The following is a 25,171-nucleotide window of genomic DNA, read 5'->3' on the forward strand; positions in this document are numbered from 1 at the left end:
ATTATTTTGCATATTTTGGCTGATAAAGTAAGGATTAACATTAAACCTCCAATCAATAACATTTAGCTATTTCACTTAAAAAATCAAAAATAGATAGAAATTCAGATTTGAATGTAATAAACACTTGCTTGAAATTTACAGCCAGAAGAAAACATGGCTTTCCCTAGTATCATGTAGAACATACATCTGGATTTTCAAGCAGCAGAGTTACAGTGCTGAAAGAAAAAATAGGAAAGACAAAATTTGTTGAATAATAAATCAGGTGTTTATTGAAAGAGAACAACAGGACAACAGCACAACAAAGCCATGTTTTAATTGTCTAATATAAACATTTACATTTTGCATGAAGATTAATGGATTAAGGTACTTTAGCATGAAGGAAAAAAATTGCTGGTTATGACATAGTGTTAGACAATAATGAATGGCTTAATCTGGCTTTCTCTGAAGGTAAAGTTGTACTTAGTAATGGATTTAAGAGATATGTACAGAAGTTTCAAATTTAATTTTATTAGCACATGAACTATAAAAGAATTTTGCACACATGCATATTTATAGCCATTTATAACTGGTACTTCACCTTCCTTATTGCATGGTGTTACTTTTTTCTTTAGAAAAGTACTCTGCCAACACAAAATATGGTGAACTAGTCCTCCTAACACTGTGCTTGAATGCAGTAACTGGATTCTTAACGACAAAGTGATGATATGTGAACACCAATTAATATGTGAATTAACAAACTCACACTGAGAAAAAACACAGCATTCATAGGCCATAACGATATCCTGGGCTTCAGGCTATCTTCGCGCTGTATCTTTTTTGTGAGACAGCATTCAGCAAATAAAAGCACAATAAAATTTCCGTGTTGTGTTTGACAGAAAATTTAGAAATGCTGTATAATACTTCAGATATATTCTGTTGTCTAAAAGAGAATTATTCAAGTGTAACAGCTCAGCATTTTAAGACAAATAAGCAAGCTTTGTCAGCAGACTGGAACGCTGAGTTTACCTTTGAGCTTTGTCTACATAATCCTTACATTTTACGCTACATTTGTTGAATACAGTCTTGCCATGTGCCAAACAATTAGTCTGGAAGAAAAAGTTTGGAACTTGCATTGATTTTAGCTAGACTAGAATAAAAATTAGAACTTGGTTGCATAAACATCATTATAAATTTGTTTATATTATAAAAATAATTATATTTAGCAGCATTGCTCAATTTGAGGGTTCAGACTTTAGCTTTCCAAATTATTTGTCCTAAATCTCTTTTATATTTTTACCATAATCCAATTTATTAAGAAACAGAAAATAGACTGCATTTCTGTGCTACATAAAGAGATTCTTGAATTCTTGATTTCAGGGTTTTGGAAAGCAGAGATAGAAAAGTTTTAGTTGAAAGATGTGTAGTGAAAAAGCCATGAAAATTCAGAAAACATGATCCAGATAAATGGTGCTTTTTTCTGGAAAATGTAAAGCAGGCCTCTTAAATTAAAAAGAGATAAACCTTTGTCTTTGTAACTTGGTGTTAGTGAAATATAATTAGTGTCTTAAATAGAGTTAGTGTCTGAATGTTCAGGAGAGGAATAGCCCAACATCTTACATCAAACCACCTGATCCAATTGAAAAAGTGGTCAAATTTTTTGGAAAGTATGTAACGTATTTTGTACACTATGTATTCTATATTATACTATATTTTACACTACATTACACTATTCATCAGTATATTCTGCTATGTAGAAGAATATGCCAATTTATGCCTTTGGGCCATCTATAGGGATTGAACTGGGGACCTGCAAACCCCACCTGGGTCTACTGCTACAGTCTGAGCTTCAGAGCCAAATCTCTACAACCTGAATCTGTAACAATCTGACTCAGCTCGTCATTGACACAGATGAAACTTGTAATACATGTGAACCAAAAGTTTATACTTGTAGGCTTGGTGCAACAGAAAACCACTGTAGAAAAAATTGCTTCTAATTTTTATGTACTCCAATTGATTTCAAAAGATTGAAAATTAGCTTTATTCTTACAGCTAAAAATCCTACGATTTTATACATAGTATATATTTTTTTACCTTTATTATTACCCATGTACCAAAAGGTCTTAAAAGCAATCCTGTATATTCCTTCTGACAAGAAATATAACCTGCATTTAGCTAAAGTCTAACAATAACTGTAGAGCAAGGTATAGTAAGTCCTTATTTTTCAAACAAACAAAAAAAATGTTGTCCCTTTAATGGAAAGCAAATGATTTGGTTGTAGAAACAGAAAGGGAATCTTTTCACTTGTGCCGCTGAAAATGCTGCTTTTCTGAAGATTAGTTCAACGGTCCAGATAATAAATGAACAATAAAATCACTACTGTGCATGATATTTTTAATTAGGGAATATATTACAACTCCTAAATTACATTTTCAAGCAGCAAATACAGTGCTCTGGATTTCTGCCTAGAATACTGTTACCATTTGAAAATACTTTCTATTAGATTCTAGAAGGACATTTTCCAAAGGAAAGATGCTATGGCTTTTTGGCAAAGGAAATATCCTACAAATCAATTTTGTAAATCTTTGTGCAGCTGAATTCTTCTGAAAAAGTCAGCAAGAAATTAAGCTTCACAACAAATGCAATCATACTCAAACCATAGCTCCCATTTGTATACTATACACATGCACGTGTGAAAGGTGCTATAGCACATATATTCAGCTGATTTTGGGATGGCCACAGTACCTTCGGAAATGCAATTTATCTTTTCCACAATGCCTTGGCCAAAATAAAAAGTGAGAAAATTAATTACTCTGTATGTACCTACTAAAAAATCTGCAGCCCATTTGAAAAAGTGCTTATGGCACTTGCAAACGCTGGTTCATTTTGTTAATGTTTCAGTCAGAGACTTGAGATCACTCCATTTTTCCAGATATTTAATGTCTTAAGAATCAATTAAATTATTCTCAATGTCACAGGTTTATTTCACCCATTTACCTTATTTATTCATATTAAGCTGGTAACACAAATTAGACTAAAGCATAATTTATGACTGCCTTAGGCATACCATCTTGAAAGGCATTCAGTCTCAACCTGTAAACATGAAGGGACAGACAATTCATCTCTTTCCTGATAAGTTTATTCCAGCAGCTAATCATGCTCCTTTTGTAAATTCGTGTGTGTGTTGGGGATACGTTTACATTCATGCCCTGAGCATATATTATTATGCCCTTCTCCACTACAATGAAGTCCTTTAATATGCCAAAGTTACTCTGCATTCTATCAAGTCTCTCTTTTTTTTTGTTTGTTTGGTAAATTAAATAGGCCAACCTCATTCAGACTTTCACTGGGGGGTATTTTTCAAGATGTTCCTGTTTCAAGATACTTGAGTTAGTGCAGGCATTAGCAGCAATGTTGTTCAGTCATTTAGGACAACAAAAACAGTCACAGCAGATCAGACAAATAATGGGTCATCACACAGCATGCCTGGGGACACCACACAAAGACAGGACAAGCATGCAGGGATATTTTCTTCTATTTCCATTCCTGGAGAAGTGACACTGTTACCATTCATGAGAGGATTCATATGCTTAACAGTTTTAAGAACCTCTACTGAGGTACCATATCAAAAGTATTTCAGATGGGCATATTAGGCATCTTTAAGGGATGCTTCTGGTTGTCTTAGCCAACACTGCTCATCACCAGATAAACAGACCCTGAACAGCACATGGTTTACTTCCAACATACATCAACATGAGACCATCTAACCTTTGAGTGGAGCTGACTGGGCCTGGGAGTATTTCAAGTACAGTTAATTTCTCCTGAAATATATAGAAGGTGAAAACTGTGACAAATTACAATGGAATAAAAGATGAATTTGCATATGGTTAGAAATACTTATGCAGACTACTAACGATACTGCTGTCATCCAACAGTATGGCTACTACAGAGCTGTTCAAAAACTTTCATACAATATTCCAGAACAATTATTTGGACAAGGGTGCATTACAATGCATAAATGATCTTTTTACATGTGAATAAGTACTTAGAGCTAGCTAGACTGGTTCCAACGTGGCTAAAATATAATTATTTCACTTGCAGAAAGATTCCCATTGTACTTCCCACAACTATGTGATACATTTTCAATGCCCTATGTGGCATCTGCATGCAGAGCACTTCTAAACAGTCATTGTTGGTATAATTATCACCCATTGCCTGTATATACATCACAATCATGGGTGGATTCACTTGCTGAAGCAGAGCACTTGTTTTCCTTCCTGGAAACTAAGAGAAAAAGGAGACTTAAAATCTCTGTTCAGTATATAACAGACTGAAAACACCTCCGTGCAAGAAAGAAATAATATTTTTGATGACACGGCTGCAAAAACTGTAACACTGCCCTCTATGACTAACCTACATTTTCTTCTATCCACTATAAGTAATGATAAGCTGTAAAAAATATGTGTGTGCTTGATTTTCTGAGTTGAAGATGAGCTGAAGCTTAATCTTCTGAGATGAAGACAGCACCAAGGAGAATATATCATCCATATATACCAATTCCCCACCACCTTGTTAAGGAAGACTCAGCCACCTCCAAGCAAATAGGGAAGATGCTTCAAAAAACCCAAGCCAGAGAAAGGCAGGAAAGTGGACTGCTTTCCTTTGCAGTTATCCTTAAGGGAGAATAACATGCCCTGAGACCTCACTGTCTTCCCAGCAGAGCTGGGAAAGGAAAATATATCTGAATCAGAGCATGCTGAAAAGACACAGGTGCTACACGGCAGGGGGGTTGGAACTAGATGATCTTAAGGTCCTTTCCAACCCTAACGATTCTATGATTCTACGATTCTACATCCCCAGGGGGAGATAGCTGCAGCAGAGCCAGAACTGGCCTCCAACACCTCCCTGGAGCATGGGTCAGCCTTTCCATGGCATTGCTGGCAAGCAAAAGATGCCTGAGAAAGCAAGCCCTCAACCTCTTCAGAAAACACTGGATGAGGAAAGATTGAATCAAAAGATCCTCACAGTGATTAACTGGCTGGCAGTTACTGAAAACTAAGGTGTCCTTGCCTGTTATTGTCAAGACCTTTGAATTTTTATGCCCACTGTCTTTGTTGTTAAGCTCTTGGCTACAAAATGCCATTATCACACATATGCACACTGTTGCAGTAATTAGACCCACATGCTGCCTTGGTACTATGTGTTGATTGAATTTCTGCTGCCATTAATGAGGGTGTGCAGAGAAGAAAGGCCCTAGACAGCAACAAGGTCAACGAACACAAATCTGGTACCTATCTCACTGATCATGACATAGGAAAACTTTTCTCCTCTCCTGTGAATATTTCTTCTTTTGCAATCACCACAAAGGTCTCATATTTCAAGTCTTGAAAATTAATATCTAAAAACCTCAGAAAAAAATTCCATACTTAACTCATGAGTTCTTATAAAATCAGATGCAAACCAAGTCTAATTCTACAGTAACATACCTTTTAAAGCACTGTTGTTAAAAAGAAGTTTAAAAAGAAAAAAAAGAAAAAATGGAAAATTTTGCAGATCTATAAAGCTGCATATGCATATGGCTTTATATGCACATATATGCACTGTTTAATACACATACTACTTAGAAAACTGTTGAGGAATTATACTTTTAGGAGAGCAGAATTCAAAGACCTTTGGTTCAGCCAATATAGTACACTATATTAGCAAACTGGCCAGCAAACCCCTTTTTCTTAAGAATGTTGTTCAGAAAACTACTGAAAGGCTGTTGTTTAAGCCCAGCCTGTCACTCAGAAACCACGCAGCTGTTAGCTCATTCCCCTAGCATCCTCTCCCGGCTCCTGGAGGGATGGGGAGGAGAATCGAAAGAATGTAACTCCCATGGATTGAGATAAGAACAGTCCAGTAACTAAGGTATAACACAAATCACTACTGCTACCACCAATAATAATAATGATAAGGGAAATAACAAGGGAAGAGAATACAACGCTCACCACCCGACAACCGATACCCAGCCCGACCAAGCAGTGATCTAGCCCTTCCGGGTTAACTCCCCCCCAGTTTATATCGTGGGCATGACGTGTTGTGGTATGGAATACCTCTTTGTTAGTTTGGGTCAGGTGTCCTGTCTCTGCTTCCTCCTGACTTCCCCTCCTCCCTGGCAGAGCATGAGACTCAGAAAGTCCTTGGTCAAACTAAACATTACTGAGCAGCAACTAGAAACATCGGTGTTATCAGCACTGTTCCCAGGCTGAAAGTCAAAAACACAGCACTGCACCAGCTACTAAGAAGAGAAAAATGACTGCTACTGCTGAACCCAGGACAGTATCCACCCCTTATTCCATACCGTTCATGTCATGCTCAGATCCCACATTTCAATATACCATCACTCTTATCTCATATATATATATGCATATATACACATATATATACATCCACAGAAAGAGAGAGAGAGAATCATTCCTTAGTGCATGAACCAATCCCTATAAAGCTGCTGAGTCCATCCAGTCAATGATGTTGGGCTCCATCTATCGTAACAGTCTTTCAGAGCAGGAGAGAGAGTGTGATGTAGTCAGTCTGCCAGGCCTCCCCATATTTGCACTAAGCTAATTCAGAAGAGGTAACATAAAAAGAAATGGACAATAAAGCTAAACAAAATCAAAGATCTTGTATTATCCTCATTATGCTCAGTTCTCTTTATCCATATCAGCTGTATGCTATTGAAAGGAAGTATTTTTCTGCTTATGTATTTGTAAAACAGAACATGATCTTCCCTTCTAATTGTGTAGATAAAGCAGATGTCTCACATAGAACTTGCCTTTTTTTAGAGAAGATCAGAAACAAAAGCCTTTCCCAGAAGCAACTAAACTTCCTAAACATGTGATGCAATGTATCAACTTCAATTTCAATTTCTATGCCAAAGAAGCCTCAGAAATGGAAGAACTTGGGCAGAAAACAAGCCAGGCACCCACTAACTTAGAAACTCATCTCATTACCATAATCTCATTCACAGCAGAGGCATGGCCCACCTGATGGTCACTTCAGATGGGGCTGCTTCTTCTATTCTGCTTCTTCAGGGAGAGCTACAAGTGGGCCTATATATATCCCACAGATGTAAGAACTAGAGGAAGACCAAGAATTGATACCATGTGAATATAAGCCAGCAACATGTGCTCACAAACCTTAAGTTTCAACTGTATCTGGGCTTCATCAAAAGAAGCATGGCCAGCAGGTTGAGGGAGGTGATTCAGCTCTGGGGCCTCCAGCACAAGAGGGATGTGGATCTCTTGAAGCATGTTGAGAGGAGGCTACAAAGATGATCAGGAGGCTGGAGCATCTCTCCTATGAAGACAGGTTGAGAGAGTTGGGCTTGTTCAGCCTGGAGAAGACAAGGCTCAGGGGAGACCTTACTGCATCATTTCAGTACTTAAAAGAGGCTTATACAAAATGGGGACAAACATTTCAGCAGGACCTGTTGCAATAGAATTAGGGGTAATGGCTTTAATTTGAAAGAGGGCAGATTTAGACTAGATGTAAGGAAGAAATTTTTTACAATGAGAATGGTGAAACACTGTAACAGGTTGCCCAGAGAGTTGATAGGTGTTACATCTTTGGAAACAGTCAAGGTCAGGTTGGATGGGTATTGTGCTTTAAGGCCAGCCAGCAGCTAGGTACCACTCAGCTGCTCACTCACTCCCCACCACCACAGTGGGATGGGGAGGAGACCTGGAAAAAAGGTGGAAAACCTGTGGGTTGAGATAAGAACACTTTAATAATTAAAATAAGGTATGATATAATACTAATATTTTTCTTGTTGTTTACTACTGCTACTAGTAATAATAATAATGGAAATAACAAAAAGAGAGAGAAACTAACCAATCAAACAACAACCCACCCAACAGCCCCCAACAACAACCATACACAATACAATTGCTCACCATTGCCGACCAATACCCATCCTGACCTGAGCAGTGATCTAGACCTTCCAGGTGACTCCCCCCAGTTTATATACTGGGCATGACATGCTGTGGTATGGAGTACCCCTTTGGCTAGTTTGGGTTAGGTGTCCTGTCTCTGTTTCCTTCTGACTTCTTGTGCCCCTTCTTACAGGCAGAGCACGGGAGACTGAAAAGTCTTTTATCAGGGTAAGTGCTACTTAGCAACAACCAAAACATCAGTGTGTTATCAGCATTGTTCCCAGACTAAAGCCAAAACACAGCACTGCACCAGCTACTAGAAAGAAAATTATCCCAGCCAAAATCAGGACAACAGGGCTTTGAACAACCTGGTCTAGTGAAAAGTATCCCTGACCATGACAGGAAGGGTGGAACTAGATGACCTTTAGAAGTCCCTTCCAAATAAAATTATTCTATGATTATGGTATTTTGGCACAAACTGTTTTTCTTTGCTGATATTTCGCAGCAATATGAATTATTTGGCATAGCTAGTGATAGTCTTTCAAGATGACTGTTCAGAAAAGTTTCAAGACCAACACCCTTGTTAAAACTACTTCCCTGAATTCATTATATTCTAAATCATACCTAAATCAGGTTTGCTGTACTGCTTTCCAAGAATCAATGGGTAACTTTATTATCTTCCATAAATCTTATTCTTCTACATAACTTAAAAAGTTCAGAGCTATTTTCTCTCTGAGGCTGACAGTCAAAATAGATGTCTAGGAAATAAAACTTTTCTTAATTTGCCTTATGACCTTGAACAGAAAAACCTTCTCTAGCAGCCTATGTGGATATTTACTAACATAATAAATCATTGCATACTAAAGTCAGAAAATGTAACAGCGTCAAGTGAAAGCAGGTTCCTCCCTGGACCGCCAACACTTGGCTCTATGAAACTCAAATAAAAATACACTTGGAGGCCAAATTGGCATTTTAATTATTTTTTTTTAAAAAAGGGTTAAGTTCCATAGATTTATTCCCTCACACAGCCTTGCCAAAATTGTTGGCACTTGATCAGAAACATTGATTTAGTTATGATGCAGGACAGTGCTCCCAAGAGTACTGAGGTGGCTTCACTGACATCTCTGTATTTTGCTTTTCACGGTGCCCTTAGCCACTTTAAATGTTATAGGCTATGAGCACTGATACTGCAAAATGTAAAAATGGGAAAATGAGCCCACCTTCTAACCTTCTAACCTAGGCCATAGTTAATGTACATTGGCTGAGCTGACATTTATGTTTTCAACTCCTCAACATCCCCTCATCACGGTACAAATAGCCTGGTGAAAGAGAAGTTTTAACACTAGGACAGGAAGGGCAGAATTTTGAGTGAAAGGCTATTTCTCTGTGCCTTGTCCTTCCCCTAGAAACTCTCTCTACCCAGTGACAAGCAACAAGCTGACCCATGCACTACAAAGAAATACACATGTGCCTATGTTCATAAGTAAGTGAACAAAAAAATTCAGTATCTCACAGGTTAGAAAGAAAAACAAGGCTGTAATGTATGCAAGCCACATCCCTCACTGCATATTTTTAGGTGTATACTGATTGACTTGTCTCAGTGTTTAAAATTAAGTTGCCTTTAGGCAGTCAGGTCTCTTTCAAGAGCTACTGATGATGATATTAACCTTTGGTATTGAAATTCTGTTAGTAATACCTGGTAAATGCATTGCCATCTCATTCTTATACCTGGCCTGTGAAAATTTAGATCTTTGAGGTTTTCATTTGCTTGGTTTTCTCAGAAGACTGTACCGATAAAAGCAAACTACCCGTCAACTGATCCTGACACAGATTGTACATGAGGGATGCATTACAATTTTACCTCTCCCTTAAAAGGTATGGGGTGGTTTAAAATTTGGGTTGTTGTGTTTTTGGGGTTTTTTAAGAAAAAAAAAAAAGAAGTTATTCTAATTGGCTCTATATTAAAACAGAATAAACTGAGCAGACAGGTCAATTCCTCCTTGCTCCTCCTCTTCCCCTGAAATGTTCACAGAAGGTATTTTCTTAATAAACAATAGGGATTTTGTCTGTCATTAGACTTAGTCGTGATACAACTTGTACTGATAGAAGGATTAGTTTTATTGAAGTGTAATAACAATCACAAAGATATTCATATTAATCCCAGTTCAACTTTTGGATAATAGCGTGTCTCAGCTCTCTATGAGACGCATAGCTGAATCCTGTGAATTCTGGCTGAAGAAGTTCAGAAAGCCAAATAAGCAGGATTTCTTTGCTGCGTAGGAATATAGCATTTCCTTCTCTTCGTTCAAATCACATTTTTGTAACTATTTCTGAGCAGATGTTTAAGACACAAACCTTATTGATACTAAAATAAGGAGATGTCTGGTTCTTGAAATGTGTGGTCTCGTTTACTTGCAGTTGACAAGGCATTTTACAGGAACACATTTGACTTTTTATAAGTTTCCAACAGCAGTAAACTTTATTCCTGCTGACAGCAGAAGTAATTGCTGTGTGCAGAATAAACTCAATTGTTTAAAAAGTTTAACTCTGTTTTCTTGTTTCATGTTTTGTACTCTAAGGTTACATTTAAACCTGTTTCAGATAAATTCTTTCCAAAGAACAATTCTATGTTACTGGGGTAAGAATACATGAGTGAACACTAAAATCATCATAGAATCACAGAATAGTTAGGGTTGGAAAGGACTTTAAGATCATCCAGTTCCAACCCCCCCTGCCATGGGCAGGGACACCTCACACTAAACCATGTCACCCAAGGCTCTGTCCAACCTGGTCTTGAACACTGCCAGGGATGGAGCATTCACAACTTCCTTGGGCAACCCATTCCAGTGCCTCACCACCCTCACAGTAAAGAACTTCTTCCTTATATCCAATCTAAACTTCTCCTGTTTAAGTTTTAACCCGTTACCCCTTGTCCTGTCACTACAGTCCCTAATGAAGAGTCCCTCCCCAGCATCCCTATAGCCCCACTTCAGATACTGGAAGGCTGCTATGAGGTCTCCACGCAGCCTTCTCTTCTCCAAGCTGAACAGCCCCAACTTTCTCAGCCTGTCTTCATATGGGAGGTGCTCCAGTCCCCTGATCATCCTTGTGGCCCTCCTTTGAGGAAACTGGGCTTTTCTCTGAAGTGGAAACAGAATTTAGCTTCCCAATCTTTCTATAGGGACACTTTCAAATTTTTTATTATATTATTTTTAGTTTACAAAATCAGAAGATAAAAAACACTAGTGCAGTTTTAGACCTCTTTATTTAAACCAGTCATCTAAGGATAAGAATAAAAGAAGCAAGAAACCAAACCACCATCATAACCTTCTGCAGCAAGCAGGCAATTTCTGTAAAATATGTACCAACCATCTGTCCTTATATCATGATTCTTGGGCCAAATTCTGGAATAATGTGAATAGTCAATAGGCAACTCACGGCATACATACACTCTGAAAAATATATACAGAAAGAGCTCTTAACACTGTGGGTGCACACTTCTGTTTTGTGCATAGTGATCCAATTTAAGATGCTTCAGCTACCAGCTGCCTACCGCCAGACCTCCAACAGAGCTTACTATCTCACACTACTGCTGATTCAGCTACATTTTACTTTAGATCTTGGTTTATAAGTGTTCATGTCCCCTAAAATTAAAATTTAGGTCACTTTATCATTGCAAGAAAGGTTAAGCACACTCAATCTGTGCAACTTGCTAGCAGGTCAGATAAGGATGTGAGAAAAGCACAGAACTGGAAAGCACCTTCATTTGGCTCACATTCTGCTACTGGCTTCTTCCCATAGACTTGCATCTTGTCGTCCTCTCCTGTTCCCTTCCTCATTATGTTACTGGTTTTATCTGGGGAGAGTCATGTGAATATGCAGGAAACATTTACATATCAATGCTATAGAATATTTTATCATTGTGATAAATTATTTTTAAATCCACATTTTAAGATATAAATAAGTTTTCTCATGCACATAGACAAAGATGTGGTGGTAGTCACAGAAAATGCAATTTACGTAGACTCATATTTGTCGTAAAATGAAAGTATATTTGTTTTATTAACTTTAAGAGCAAACTTAAACTATCTTCTCCACAGACAGAAATAATATTGATACCTGTAACTGCTTGTCTGCTGTTACTGTTAGCTCTTTATTCAAGGGTGAGGGAGCCAAAAAGTTGTTTGGCATTTTAAGAAACAGAAAAGTGCACCTGTTCAACAGAAAAGGACAGGTTTTCTCTAGAATAATAGCCGCTAAAAGCTAAGTGAAATAGGTCCCATGGATAGATTTAGGGAAATTTTCATTGCCTAGGTACCCAAGTTTTGAACTTATTCTTAGATAAGAAAACTATAAAACGTGCCAATTCAATGGTAACATTCCATTGGGAGAGTAAGACAGTTTCTGTCTTAACACCATCCAACTCATACTGACAATAGCAACATCAGCTTCTTTCATGGGTTCTCAGAATTTTCTCCTTCCATCAGCACATATGCAAGCCCATGTCCACAGACAAGTGCTTCCTACAAATTTTCTGAGTAGTCAATTGAGTTTTCTAGCACTAAGAGAAATAAATTTCAACCATTTATTTTTCCATACATTTAAATGTTGCACATGCTACACACATTGTTTACTGAATTATATTAGCACAGTAACATTCCATTATCCTATTTTTAAAATATTTCAAAACATAGTACTAAATATGTGAATAATAAAGGTCTGTCAGTTAGGCACCATCATGAACAATAGTGCAGATAGCCATACAGTCATTTTCATTCAGTTTGCCACCAGCTCAGCACATGATCACTGTGCTGCCATTTGTTATTGCACCGCTCAGCCTTCTCTCTAACTTGAAATCTTTACATTCCACTTGGCTATTCTAAAACTGCATTGGCAAGCTCTGTATGTCTGTTACAAAATAATAGCCTTGTAGTCTGATGCAGCAGCATATGCCCAAAACTGAAATGAATTTTACTCAATATAATCTGTAATTCTTGACATATCAGGTGCTATGCTCTCCTAGGTGCTCATCATGCTGCAGTTTGCTGCTTACTAGATACATTCATCCATTGATCAAAGCTTACAAAAGTCCAAGTTCAATAGAACAGACAGCACCTTGGCAAAGGATGCCTTCTGTTTTATGCCTGTCAGCAGTATGATGGAAATTTTATCATGAGACACAGAGACACTACTCACATACCTATAATTTTATTAGGCAATAGTGCAAGTGGTCTCGGTAGACTGGGTAGATGACATATTTACATGAACACTGAATATTATCTATCTCATATAAATTAATACTGAACAAAATAGGAAGCTTACCTTACCTCTTCTGGTCCTACAGATCATTTTTCAATCACATACTCACTTGCACCTCATAATGAGTTAGGGGAGAAACGAAGGAAGGTATGAGTTCAATTCTAAAAATAGTAACTTGTTCCCCTGAAAACAAGATATACTTACGAAAATGAGAATGTCAATGCCAGCATTGGGGAAACAGCAAATACTAGCTAATCTGTTAAGTCTCTGAAGAATGATACTCTTCTGCCAACTTTTTCAGGAAAATCTAATAAAACATTGATGAAATGGAACGATAATTTTCTCTGCACAAAGATTAAGTGAGAACATGAGTCTACACAATAGGCAGTTTTTGCATTCATCTCACGTCTGCTCAACTGCAGAAGTCATTGAGAAATGGCATGTAAAATATTTCTAAACTGAAATATACCTGAAATAGTAGATGTCAACTTGAGTCCTACAGGAAGTGACAGTCAACACCAGCTTGTTGCTAGCTATTTTTGCAACTGCCTATAAAATTTGACACAGCTAGGCAGTCTTGTGTTAGGACTGAAACCTACTGTTTCAAAACAAATAAAAGGGAAGATAATTATTACCAATATTTACACAACAGGTAGTGTATCTGAAGGCATAATTATGCATAAGCCTTAATGCTGGTACCTATCTGAACCTCCAGAGGAAACTGAGATTCTGACAAAGAATATAAGGTTAGAATTAAGGGTAGATGCCTTACGTACACCACAAACTGATGTAACTCAGCCGAGTGATTTCTACAGAGTATTTGCCATCTGGTGGTGATGACTCAAGCAAAACAAAGCACAGATGGATCTTAGTCCCAATTTTTGTCTTTTTCTTTTTTGGCTGAACTCTTCTAAACTTCAGAGTGGATTAGGATTTGTGTTATTTTGGAGGAGTGTATTTTTCTAGTAAGTAGCTCCTAGTTTGTACTTACTCAGAACTAATTTTCAAACTATTGGAAGTAATAAATGATGCCATGAGTTTCAGATTTAAGGCTAAATATTCTTCTTGGAAAAACTTCCAGTCTCTTTGTAATGCATTCTGAAAAGCTCTCTGCTGTTTATTGGGGCATAGATCATTCGATTTCCTTCCTCACACATACATTAACCAATGACTGGGATTTACAACAGCCAGCCTGCTCAGCAGGGAGACTTCCGAATTAGCCAAGACAAATTAACACACACAAACAGAAATGCATATTGAAATCTTACATATCTCCTGAAGCCCTACAACTGTGACAGGAGGTTCTTTACCAGACTGAGATTCACATTCTTAAATGTTCTACTGGACCATGATGACCAAGCAGTCCCCCTGAGTACAGTAAATTGGCTCAATCTTTTCTTCAAAATAAAAACAACCCCTCCAAGCTGTGCTACAATCACCAGTTATTGTTAAAAATATATGTAGTATAAATTAAGTACCATTAAAAGGAAGACCCTGGCATTTTTACCTTTACTTGGCCACTTTTCAAGTGAAAGCCACTGGGACTACTACTGTGTGCTGAACTCATGCTTACAAAGAATTAATCATTTGAAAATTCTCATTGGATCACAGACCTGAGGAAAATTTAACATATCTGGTAGATGAATATCAATGCCCCTAAGCAGGATAAATACTAAAATACTCCTCCCAGTCCAGATGGGAAATATGCAAGCAAATGAGTTAGTCATTAGTGTGATGTGCCTAAGCAGCATTACTAGAGAAAACTGAGGCATTTGCAGACACTCAGTGCCTGGTGGGTGAAGTGGGGTCTTTGCAGACTGCTTTCCAGGACTGAGCCTCTGTTGCACTGCAGGCACCTTTCTCATAGCAGCTCCTAAAGGTAGTAATTAATATTCCTGGAAAATACATGACTTGATGCTCTCATAATGAGCCTGTTATCAGCTTGACTATTTCCAAAGGTGCTTACAGCCAAACCATGTTTATACCCAAGCCACAAGTGCAATCAGGAAAGCCAGAGAGTAGAGAGGGGGCTTCCCAGCCCTGATGCCCTCCCAGCACACAGCATGCAGGCTGGATGTGTGATGGCTAGACATCTTTCCAAGTTCAGATTTAACATCCTTTCCATTGTAAGGTTTTAAATTGAATTTGAGGTAAAACCCAGATTCTAAGGCTTAATTCAGCTGGTGGTCTTCTCCCTTATTATAGGCACCCCCTGAAATTTTAGACTGCCTTTCAACTTTTGTCATCTCTGTTTACCTATGTGCAGAAACATACTAGCTTATAAAGCAGCAAAGGCTTCACCTTTTTATTTTTCTACTTTTAGTTTTGATTGCTTTATGCATATTGGCAATTTGTTAAACGTAACTCTAATTTGAGCAGCCATGAAACCTTCAACACTGTTCGTTTACTTGTCTTCAACTAGTTAAAAGGGTAGAGCTCCACAGAGTACTTTGTGCATGTGAACTAGCTTTAACTAGAAATAATATAAATTAGTATTACTGAATAACTTCACTTGGAAAGAATACTGAAATTTCAGTGGTTAATGGCAATTTTTCTCAACTACATCAACACACCACAATATAGCAACTATCAATGTACCAATCAGATAGTTTTGCTATTTTAGGTGAATTGATTTTCCATAAACGTTTTCCCAAATGTGCAGGGATGTGTGCTTGCAGCCCAGAAAGCAAACCAAATCCTGGGCTTCATGAAAAGGAGCGTGGCCAAGAGGTTGGAGGCAATTCTGTCCATCTATTCTGTTCTTGTGAGACCCCTCCTGCAGTACTGTGTTCAGCTCTGGGACCCCAAACATAAGGATTTGGAACTGTTGGAGTTAGTACAGAGGAGGGGCACGAAGATAATCAGAGGGCTGGAACACCTCTCCTATGAAGACAGGCTGAGAGTTGGGCTTGTTCAGCCTGGAGAAGTCTCAGGAGAGACCTTATAACAGCCATCCAGTACCTAAAGGGGGCCTGTAAGAAAGCTAGAGAGGGTATTTTTACAAGGACATGTAGGGATAAGACATAGGGGAATGATTTTAAATTGAAAGAGGGGAGATTTAGATTAAATATTAGGGAAAAATTCTTCACTGTGAGGGTGCTGAGACACTGGAACATGCTGCCCAAAGAGGTTGTAGATGCCTAATCCCTGGAAGTGTTCAAGGCCATGTTGGATGGGCTTTGAGCAACCTGGTCAAGTGGAAGGTGTCCCTGCCCATGGCAGAGGGGTTGGAACTAGATGATCTTCAAGGTCCCTTACAACTCAAACCATTTGATGTTAATTAAAACCTATACTGATTTTAAAAAGCTATTGTGCCATGTAGCTGCTGAACCAGGTCAATTGCATTGCTTCTGTTAAATATGAAGTTAGCAAATTTTTCTCCTTTCTTGAATTCAACTCAGAATACCTTATGAACTATTTTGAGCAGAAGATGACCAACATAACTGAGAAGTACAAGTATCAACAACGATCCTGAAGAGCAAAAACAGCAAAAATAGTTCAATAATCTGGATTTTCCACCCTGATCATGGTACAAAGGACCATGTATTTAGAAAGCACAAATTCAAATTAATTGGTTTTTATGTGTTTCCACTAAATGCACATAATTACAATTCATAAAGGAAGTGAGTTTTCAGTAGTAGTGGCCTCCATTTACCAACATAATTTGTCTGTTCGAGACTTATAGGAGCAGGAAGGTGGAACCTATACATTCCAGACCATGTTGCCCAGATGAACTGAAGAGGACTGATAAAACAGAGAAATATGGCTAACGGCCAGATTTTTATGCCTGAGGCATTCTACTGCTTGTGGCACTGATTTTAGACATATCACCAATGTACTTCTGCTGATATAACTGCACTGATTTAACAAAGTACTGCTAATTTAGAATTGCAGAAAGCTACTACTCTTATAGTACTTTTCAAGCAGTGCAAATACACAGGGGTTAAATCACACAATCCTACTTAATGGTCTACCTAGAAATATAAGAAGAGAGGTACAGACAGAACACTTCTTTAAACAAAAGATTTTGAACACCACAAGCTTACTTTGAGTTACTCAGTACCTCTGTAAATCTGGCTTAGTGTGATTAGCCACAATAATACTGCTAACCCAGAATAAAGCCTCACAAAAAGCATCTCTCACTGCTGTGCCTTCACCAATAGTCATTCTTTCCGTTGACAAGCAACAAAATCCAGTAGTCATGGATAGCAACCTCACAACATCTTTCTTCACAAAGAAGAGGGGTTGTTGTGGAACGAAGAGTTAACACATAATATTTTAGAATTAGCAAAAGAGCTGATGGCTTAGTAGATAAATGTCAATCCTTGTTCTTGGACTGATGTAATTCTGGGTTTACAAATAACATTATTATATATGGCTGCACCCAAAGGTACAACAGGGTATTAAGTAGGTTTCTGTAAGCTCTTTGAATGTACAGAGTAGTTCAAAATAAAGAATGGTACAACTTCTAAGCCATGTTACCCAGGTTTCTTTTGAAGGAAAAGAGAAGGAAATGAGAGTGCCTTATGGAGAGTCCCTGGAACTTCCATGTCAAAGTGAGAAAAGAATCTATTTTTAACTGGGTGAACTTTTTTTTTAAATTATTTAATTCCTTATTTTTGTCCTTTGGAATGCTAGCTCCTTAGAGGACATAGAAACAACTATGCTGGACATGATGAAGTTTATATAAAATAACATGAGGAAAACCGATTTCACAGGAAAAGTCTCTTGTGACATTTCCACCATAACACTTTACAAAGAAACTTGTTCATGGGCTAAGTCGGAACCTGTGAAGGCAAAAATCAACCTCCAAATATTTAAGGGACATAGAAAGAAAACATGACTGGGACACCCAAATATGTCTTCACATTAGACCCTGGAAGGTTCTTGCATGCGTTATGCACTGTCTCCAAGTCTTACAGTCAGACCTATAGAAACAATCTAGCTTACAGCAGCATCACACACTAACCTCTTCCATTTCAGAAAGACATGTAAATCGCTAACATCTATTTTTTTCAAAGTGCAGAATACAGTGGCAGAGGAAAACACAGCAATATTTATCCCAAAAGTCAGGGAGAACAGGAAGATAAAGTGCTTTTTTCTCTTTAACCAAGCCTTCAGATTTTGATGTATTTTCCATTTAAAGAGTGTTGAGCTTAGCAAAGCTGTAATGTACAATGTCAAAAAGCTCAGCCACAGGTTAGTACTGTTTCTTGGTAGTGATAGTACAAGAGTGATTTCTAAAGTGTACAGCAAGAGCACTGCCATTGTCTTGACCTTTTTTCTGTCTGCTGAACAACTATATCTTATATACAGAATTCTTCCAGCCTCCTGAACTACCTTGTATGTACTGGGAGATGGAGAGGAGATCCCACAATAGGAACACAGACAAAAAAGAAATTTGCATGTATATTACTCTAAAACTGTTTCAGCTTGACCTTTCATGAAGAATGGTTTAAAGGCTGAATTCTCTGACTGGGAATGCAAAGATTCATTGTCTTTATTGAGTATTGCTGATAGAGCCCTAGTAAACTATGACTGTTTCTTGGAGGTACACAGGTAGCAAAGAGCAGGAGAGAGCAGGTTTTACATTAAAAAGACAAATCCATTAGTATCCACACTAAGATGTCCAGCGTCCCAAGCAGAGACATGAATAAATGAAGCAGACTTTCGTAAGAATATGTTGGGTGTAATAGAGTACTATACTTTTCATTATGGAATGACTAACTTAAAACAGAAATATAACCACCTACTTAGTCTCATCAAAGTCCTCCCACACCACACCAAGCACATGAGTTTCACTGGCTCCTTCTTTTAAAAGGAAAATAAATGAAAATATTGCAGAACTCCTCTGGGCATTAGTTCTCCCATTAACATTTTTAACACCTACAAATTATTAACATTTAAATAGGAAGTGATTTACCTGTTCAGGACCACAAAATTACTGACTCTATCTCTTGTTTAAATTCCTGTGGTTTCCTTGTTTGAATTTATCAAATAATTCATAAACTACATAAATTGCATTGGGAGACTATTATCACAAAACCTCATCTGTGACCAACTTCATGTGGATGTTGAGTAAGTAGATTTGTATCACCAGGAAACATAAAACCATTAACAGACTATAAATATTCTCTCATGAACTGAATAAAGAAATTCAGCTAATGTTTACAAGATTAATCAGAAGTAGTGTACAGTGTTTAACTTTTTTTGTATATTAAAAGTGATAAATTCAAGACACTTAAAAACACTATTAAAAATAACATCTTGGGACTGTTTCTCACTGAACCAGCATCTTAAAGTAATAAGAAATGGTTTCTAGGTTATTTTTTTATTCCATCATGCTAACCATCTAACTGTTATCATATGTTCCATTAAAGATCAACTTTCTTCCAGAAAAGTATGTGTTTTACAGACTACAAGGAGCATATATCTCCCATAATCTAATTCTGTATACAAATTGTGGTTACTAAACAACATAAGAGAAATGGTTTTAATATATGTTAAAGGAATTGTATGCCAAACACCTGGACAGATGTGAAGGTCAAAATCTGTGACAACCTATCCAGTGTCAATGAACATCGTAAGTCAACAGTTGTCCAGCAAACACAACTGTCTTTCCACCCTTCTTTGCAAACTAAACTGAGACATTTTAAAGTAATTAAATACAAATGCTTCAAGTTCTGAATGCATTAAATGAAAAGTAATTTATCATATTTTATACACATGTTCAAATTGCAAAGCCCTATAAAATACGTAACACTCTCAAAGCCATAGTTTCATGTATGTCCAAAATGTAGGTATAGACAAAGATATATACTTCAGGTAACAAAGTGCTTCACAGCACTAAACCCAAGAGTACAGTGCAACTAGGACAGTGTTATTAAATCTGTGTTTTCAGTAGTACTCCTTTAAAACAAAAGCCCCACAGGCTTCTGAATTAAAAAGTCAGGGGAAAGTTCTTCTATGCATCTGAGACAGAAGAGACAGATCAAAGGAAAATCAGAACAGCTCAAAATCTCTGGAAGAGTAGTCTGTGTTTTCAGTTCTGATCTGTTTCATCAGGAATTCGTGGATGGACTAGTAAGGGGAAGAACACCTACATTCATTAGCAGGTGTTGCACACATGATATGTGTTCGGTTTTTCATAAAATAACCTTTCAAAATGTATACTCATTATATATATTATATACATATTTCAGAATTCCTTACATTCAGTGCGGTAACTATCACAAAGATTTGAAATTTAGATTTAATGCCTGATCTGAGATGTATAAAAGCCTTATATTGCATATTTTCAATATCATTATTACATATTATTATTACAGCTAGCACATTTTTCTAGTAGTATTAGTAAGGAAGTTCTCATTATTCATTTCTATTCTTATTAGCATGTATGTGTCATAATGGACAAAACCCCGTATCATGAAATACAGCATCCAACCCATATCCAAAATTCTTGTCAAGTGATTCTATGACAGCCTGCTACCTTAACTGACATTCTCCATACGAGCCTTCTGGGCAGTATAATGTGGAAGAGAGCTCACTCAACACCTCAGGACCTACAGCTGCCTGCTCACTGCACACAACTGGCAAGGGACTGTGTTGGCTATGGGGAAAAGGAGCAAATCACTGAAATTAGTTCCACGCTCTAAGGCTAGGTAGAAATCGACAAAAGCCGTTCACGACTTAAAGCAGTGCTGGAGCTGCTCTTTATTGTACCCAAGTCCAGCAAAGTCACCAGCTGGGAACTGCTTAAATGCCCAAGAGCTTTCCCCGCCTCCCCCCCCCCCCCCCCCCCCCCCTTGTATTCCTACTGGTGGGGAATTGGCTGGGCTATTCACACCGGGTGAAAAACCAAAATTGCAGGTGCAAGATGTTGGGCTGTTTTGCATCACTGTTTGGCACAAGGAGTCCGGTTCGGGTGGGGAATCCTGCCGGCTGCCGCGGGCCTGGGCGAGGGTCGCGGGGCTGGGGCAAGCGGCCGCTCTCCCGCGTCCCCTACTCCCTGCCCCCTTTTGAAATCATTCCCCAGCAGCAACGCGTCGAGAAAGCACCTGGGAAAGCCGGGAAAAACATCGTACCAAAGCGGCTCGTCCCAGAAAGCTACCCAGATCCTAATAGCATCTGCAAAAATGCCTCCTTTTGAAGCTCTTGTGAGGGGAAAGCGGTGAGGAGGGAGGGATGAAAGCGCTGGTGCTTAGGAGCAGTGCCACTTCTCAGCTATACCGCGCTGCTCAAGGTCGCTCAGCCTGTACACAACGCAAACATTAGTCTTAATTGCAGCGCAGAAGACTACGAGACGAACGGAAGCTCCTTCCCCTACCCCGCTCGCAGCGGGACGTGTCTCCTGGGTTGTTAGGACAATTCACGCCACGTGCTGCCCCCTTTTAGCACAAGCATGTTTTCTTTAAAGACCTTTAAAAATTATCCGTTAAAATAAAACTTTTCCCCTCCCGCTAATTGGAAGACTCGGCTCCCGTCTTTCCCATACCAACCGTCTCCTGTAAACCCTGGAAAGGCTGGGGAAGGCGGGAGAGGACTCCCCGGCTCAGGCAGGCAGGTTTGCTGCGTGGCCGTGCTTGAAGCGCTGGGAAATCAGCCGTTCTCAGGCAAGAGGTTATTACCTTCTCCGTCCTGCTCTTCCGTCACTCAGGCAGGGCTATACTTCTGGTATGCCTTTCCGTAGGGAATTTACAGCGGTTGCGAGCGAGACTGGGGGGTGAATCTATTCACTGGTGTCTCACATGCAAGTATGCTGAAGTACTTTCAGATCTGGCTCGGCAGAAGAGGAAAGAGGCCCACGGCAGCACTTCAAGGCTCACTGGAATTTGCCTCCCCAGATGAGAGCGCTCCTCAGCCACGAAAAAGCCAGAGCCGCGGCTGGGTGGGTGGCCAGGGGATGGCTGGGCGTGCGGCGGGGGGGGGGAGACTACCTTCCCCTTGCTCTCCCATCGCTTCCTCAGCCCGTGACGAGATGCGTGTCCCCCCCCTCCGCCCAACCGGCTCGTGCTCGCTCCCGTCCCTCCCGGCGGCCCCGCTGCTCGCAAGCTCCCTCCCTCTCCCCCGCTTCACCCCGTATAGATGGGTAGATATTTGTAGTTATTAGTTATCAGTAGTATTATTCGAGCCAAATTCCGCTCAGGGCTGGTGGTGGGCAGGCTCTCCATCTCCGCAAAAGAGCATGCTCAGCTCTCTCAGGCATGCTCCTTCAGCGGGGAGGGAGCCAGAGCTGGGCCGGGGGGAGTGAGGGGGGAATCCTCACACTCACACCATCCTAACGCAAAGTTTTATTGTTCAAGCGGCCCCGAGTCCCCCCTTCCAAGAGGAGGGGACCCTGGCGCAGCGCCGAGGGCTAGCGGGGAAGGGTGTTCCCCCTCTCTCCCGGCGGGGAGGGAAGTAGGAGGAGGAAGAAGAGGAGATGCCCAGGCGAGAAAGGCTTCAGAGCCAACTTCTGCCGGGAAACCCGCAGGTCTGCTGCCGTCTCCTCCCGAGGCAAGACCACTGCTGCGCCTGACACTGCTCCCAGCTTTGATGTAACGCTAAGAGCACACGGGCGGCACCATCATCATCATCATCACCACCATCACGACCATTATCATCGTTATTATTAATAATATTATGACAATGCTCGCTGCCGAGGAGTAGGAAGCAGCACTCGGCTCTGGCAGATGCCCTCCGGTGTTCCCTTCCCCCAGCCCTTGCCCGGGTCCGCAGGAACCCCGCGCACCGCTCCGCGCCTACCCGCGCAGCCCTCGCCCAAGCAACGGCGGAGACGACAGGGGGGAGTCCAACCCAAATAGTAACGACGGCACCCGGCGGGTATCCTACCTTGAGCTCCTCCGTGTCCAGGTTTGCTGATCTCTCCATGGAGCGAAACTGAGCAGAGGGGAAACTAGGGAAGTTGTGCCCCCAAAAAATAAATAAATAAAAGTAAAGGAAAAAGGAGGAAAAAAAAAACACAAACCCAAAACCACAAACCCCACCACACAACACCAGGCGGAGGCGGCAATCTAGTCTCTCAGTTTCCAGCCTAAACTCAGCCTTGTCCTCCAAACCCTGGCAACTGCTCTCAGTCTCATTCTCCGCGATCACGCCTCCACCGGTTTAAATAAATAAATAAATAAATAAATTTCACTTTTTTTCTTTTTTGATTTTTTTTTTTTTTTAAAAAGAACTCCCTTAAGGACTCAAGCGCCAGGTGATCTCCGGTGAAAGAGATTCGCGTCCTCAGGCAACGGGAGGAGGAGACAGGAAAAAAAGAATCCGCTCAGTTTAAAGATTATTTTTTCTTCTGCAATAAGCTCAGAAACCGGCGAATCGCTGCATCCCGAGGAAAAATCCTGTTTCTCCGGACAGCATCATGCAGCAAATTTCGAGCAAATGTGTTCAAACTGAAGAGAATAGCCTGTGATAAAAGCCTTTCTCCGTCATGCCTACTCTGGTAGCTAATTTAGCACCCTGTGAGTGCAAGACATTAGCGATGAACAATTTTGCTGGCAAGATAACAAAATCCTCCAACTCCTGCACAGACTCAGAAATTCTCTGTAGCTAAAGGTATTTCCTCAATAATAACACTAGGGGAAAAAAATAGGAAAGTCTGTAAGGGATGCTCTTCTTTGAAGGTTATGCTAAGAGTTGGGAGAAAAACAGTAGGTGGATCTCTTTGCAGAAGAGAGAAGGAAGAGAAGCAGAAATTCCCCCCTTCGCTCCTGTTTTACTGTCCTTCGCCGCCAGGTGACTGACTTCCCTCCTCACGGCCCGCTCGAAGGGAATTTCTCCAGCTCCCCAAAAGCAACGTTTCCCTTTCTGAGCAGCCCAGCCCCTGGAGCTTAATGTCGGCGGCCGGCAGCACCTCCCCGGGGGCGGGCATGGACACGGACCCACCCACGCACTCCCGGCGCTCGCCAAATGGCTCCTCTCGGTAGCCACACGCTCACCGGCGTAAAAACCACCACTGCCTCCCCACCACTCCCTCTAAAACCATATATATATATATGTGTGTGTGTGCAGGTGTGCCTAAATTAACAAGATGATGTGAAACTTCTCCATCTCTGTCTAGAAGTGCACAGCTGTTATGCAGCTGTTGAGCGTATCATTAATGTGCTGCAGCTTTGGCGGAGCAGCATTTCTGATGGCACATGGATTAAGTCTTGAGTCTCTCTCAGGGTGTTACTTTACTAATCTCCTTTTTCGAAGGATTCACTCTCTCGTGGCTCTCGTACCACTCCAGAGAGGATCAAAATTAGATTTAAAAATTCAAATTCCTCCTCACCGAGATCCTGATTTTATCACAGTCCTTTATCATAAATCTGTCAGTTACAGTTTTGGAGAACAAAGCTGTGATTTTTGTTCCCTTCCTATCGGTCTTTTGGGGGCCTTATTTATTTAACTCCATGAATGACAAATTCAGAACTGTCACTTTCTAATTCTATCACCTCCTTTCTACACTGCTTTAAATAGAATTGGTATTCCTGATAATTTGACATATGTAGACAGATCTAATATCCCAAAGTGGATACTCTCTTTCCAGTTCAATATAGATTTGCTTGCAGCTTCCAAAACTTCAAGGTTAACATAAGCTTGAGGGCTGGGTGATGCCCAGTGATAGCCATTTCTGAGGACCGAATATAGCCCTCATCTAGAAAACTAAAGATGTGGTGCAGGCACAGGCAAAAGACAGTTCTCCTTTTAGCACAAATTGTATATGACTTCCAGGTTCATTGTGAATGTAATATAAGTATCATTATTATCATTAATCTAGAACTGCAATTTATAAAGATTAAAGACTTGGCCTGGTGTTCCCATGTGAGCCAACACACTTGTGTCCAAATAAAAGATTGGCAAAGTGGACACTAAATCTAGTTGCTGTAAGACCTGTAGAAATTTGTGGTTTTTTTTTTTTTTTTCCTGACAAAAAACCCCATTCATCCCCCAGATAAAAAATCTGGAGAGACTTCTAAGAGACCAATCTGAAGGAAAACATCTCAGAATGCACTTCTAGGGTTCCCCAAATGTGCCAA

The 25,171-nt window shown here is 39.8% G+C and overlaps 1 protein-coding gene across 3 annotated transcripts in view; it reads right to left on the bottom strand.

The window, feature by feature from the left end:
* Positions 1 to 23,059, bottom strand: part of SGCZ (sarcoglycan zeta) — a 438,735-nt gene extending 415,676 nt beyond the window's left edge. For all 3 annotated transcript variants that reach the window (XM_057420312.1, XM_057420309.1, XM_057420310.1), the window contains exon 1: positions 22,980 to 23,059. In XM_057420312.1, coding sequence (XP_057276295.1) covers positions 22,980 to 23,018 — 39 coding nt within the window. In that variant the 5' untranslated portion in view covers positions 23,019 to 23,059. The remainder of the gene's footprint in view (positions 1 to 22,979) is intronic.
* Positions 23,060 to 25,171: the final 2,112 nt, after the last annotated feature.

The sequence above is a fragment of the Pezoporus wallicus genome, unplaced genomic scaffold (genome assembly GCF_028554395.1).
Source record: "Pezoporus wallicus isolate ANWC-B61680 ecotype Strahan unplaced genomic scaffold, APGP_CSIRO_Pwel_v1 contig_5552, whole genome shotgun sequence".
NCBI lineage: Eukaryota > Metazoa > Chordata > Aves > Psittaciformes > Psittacidae > Pezoporus > Pezoporus wallicus.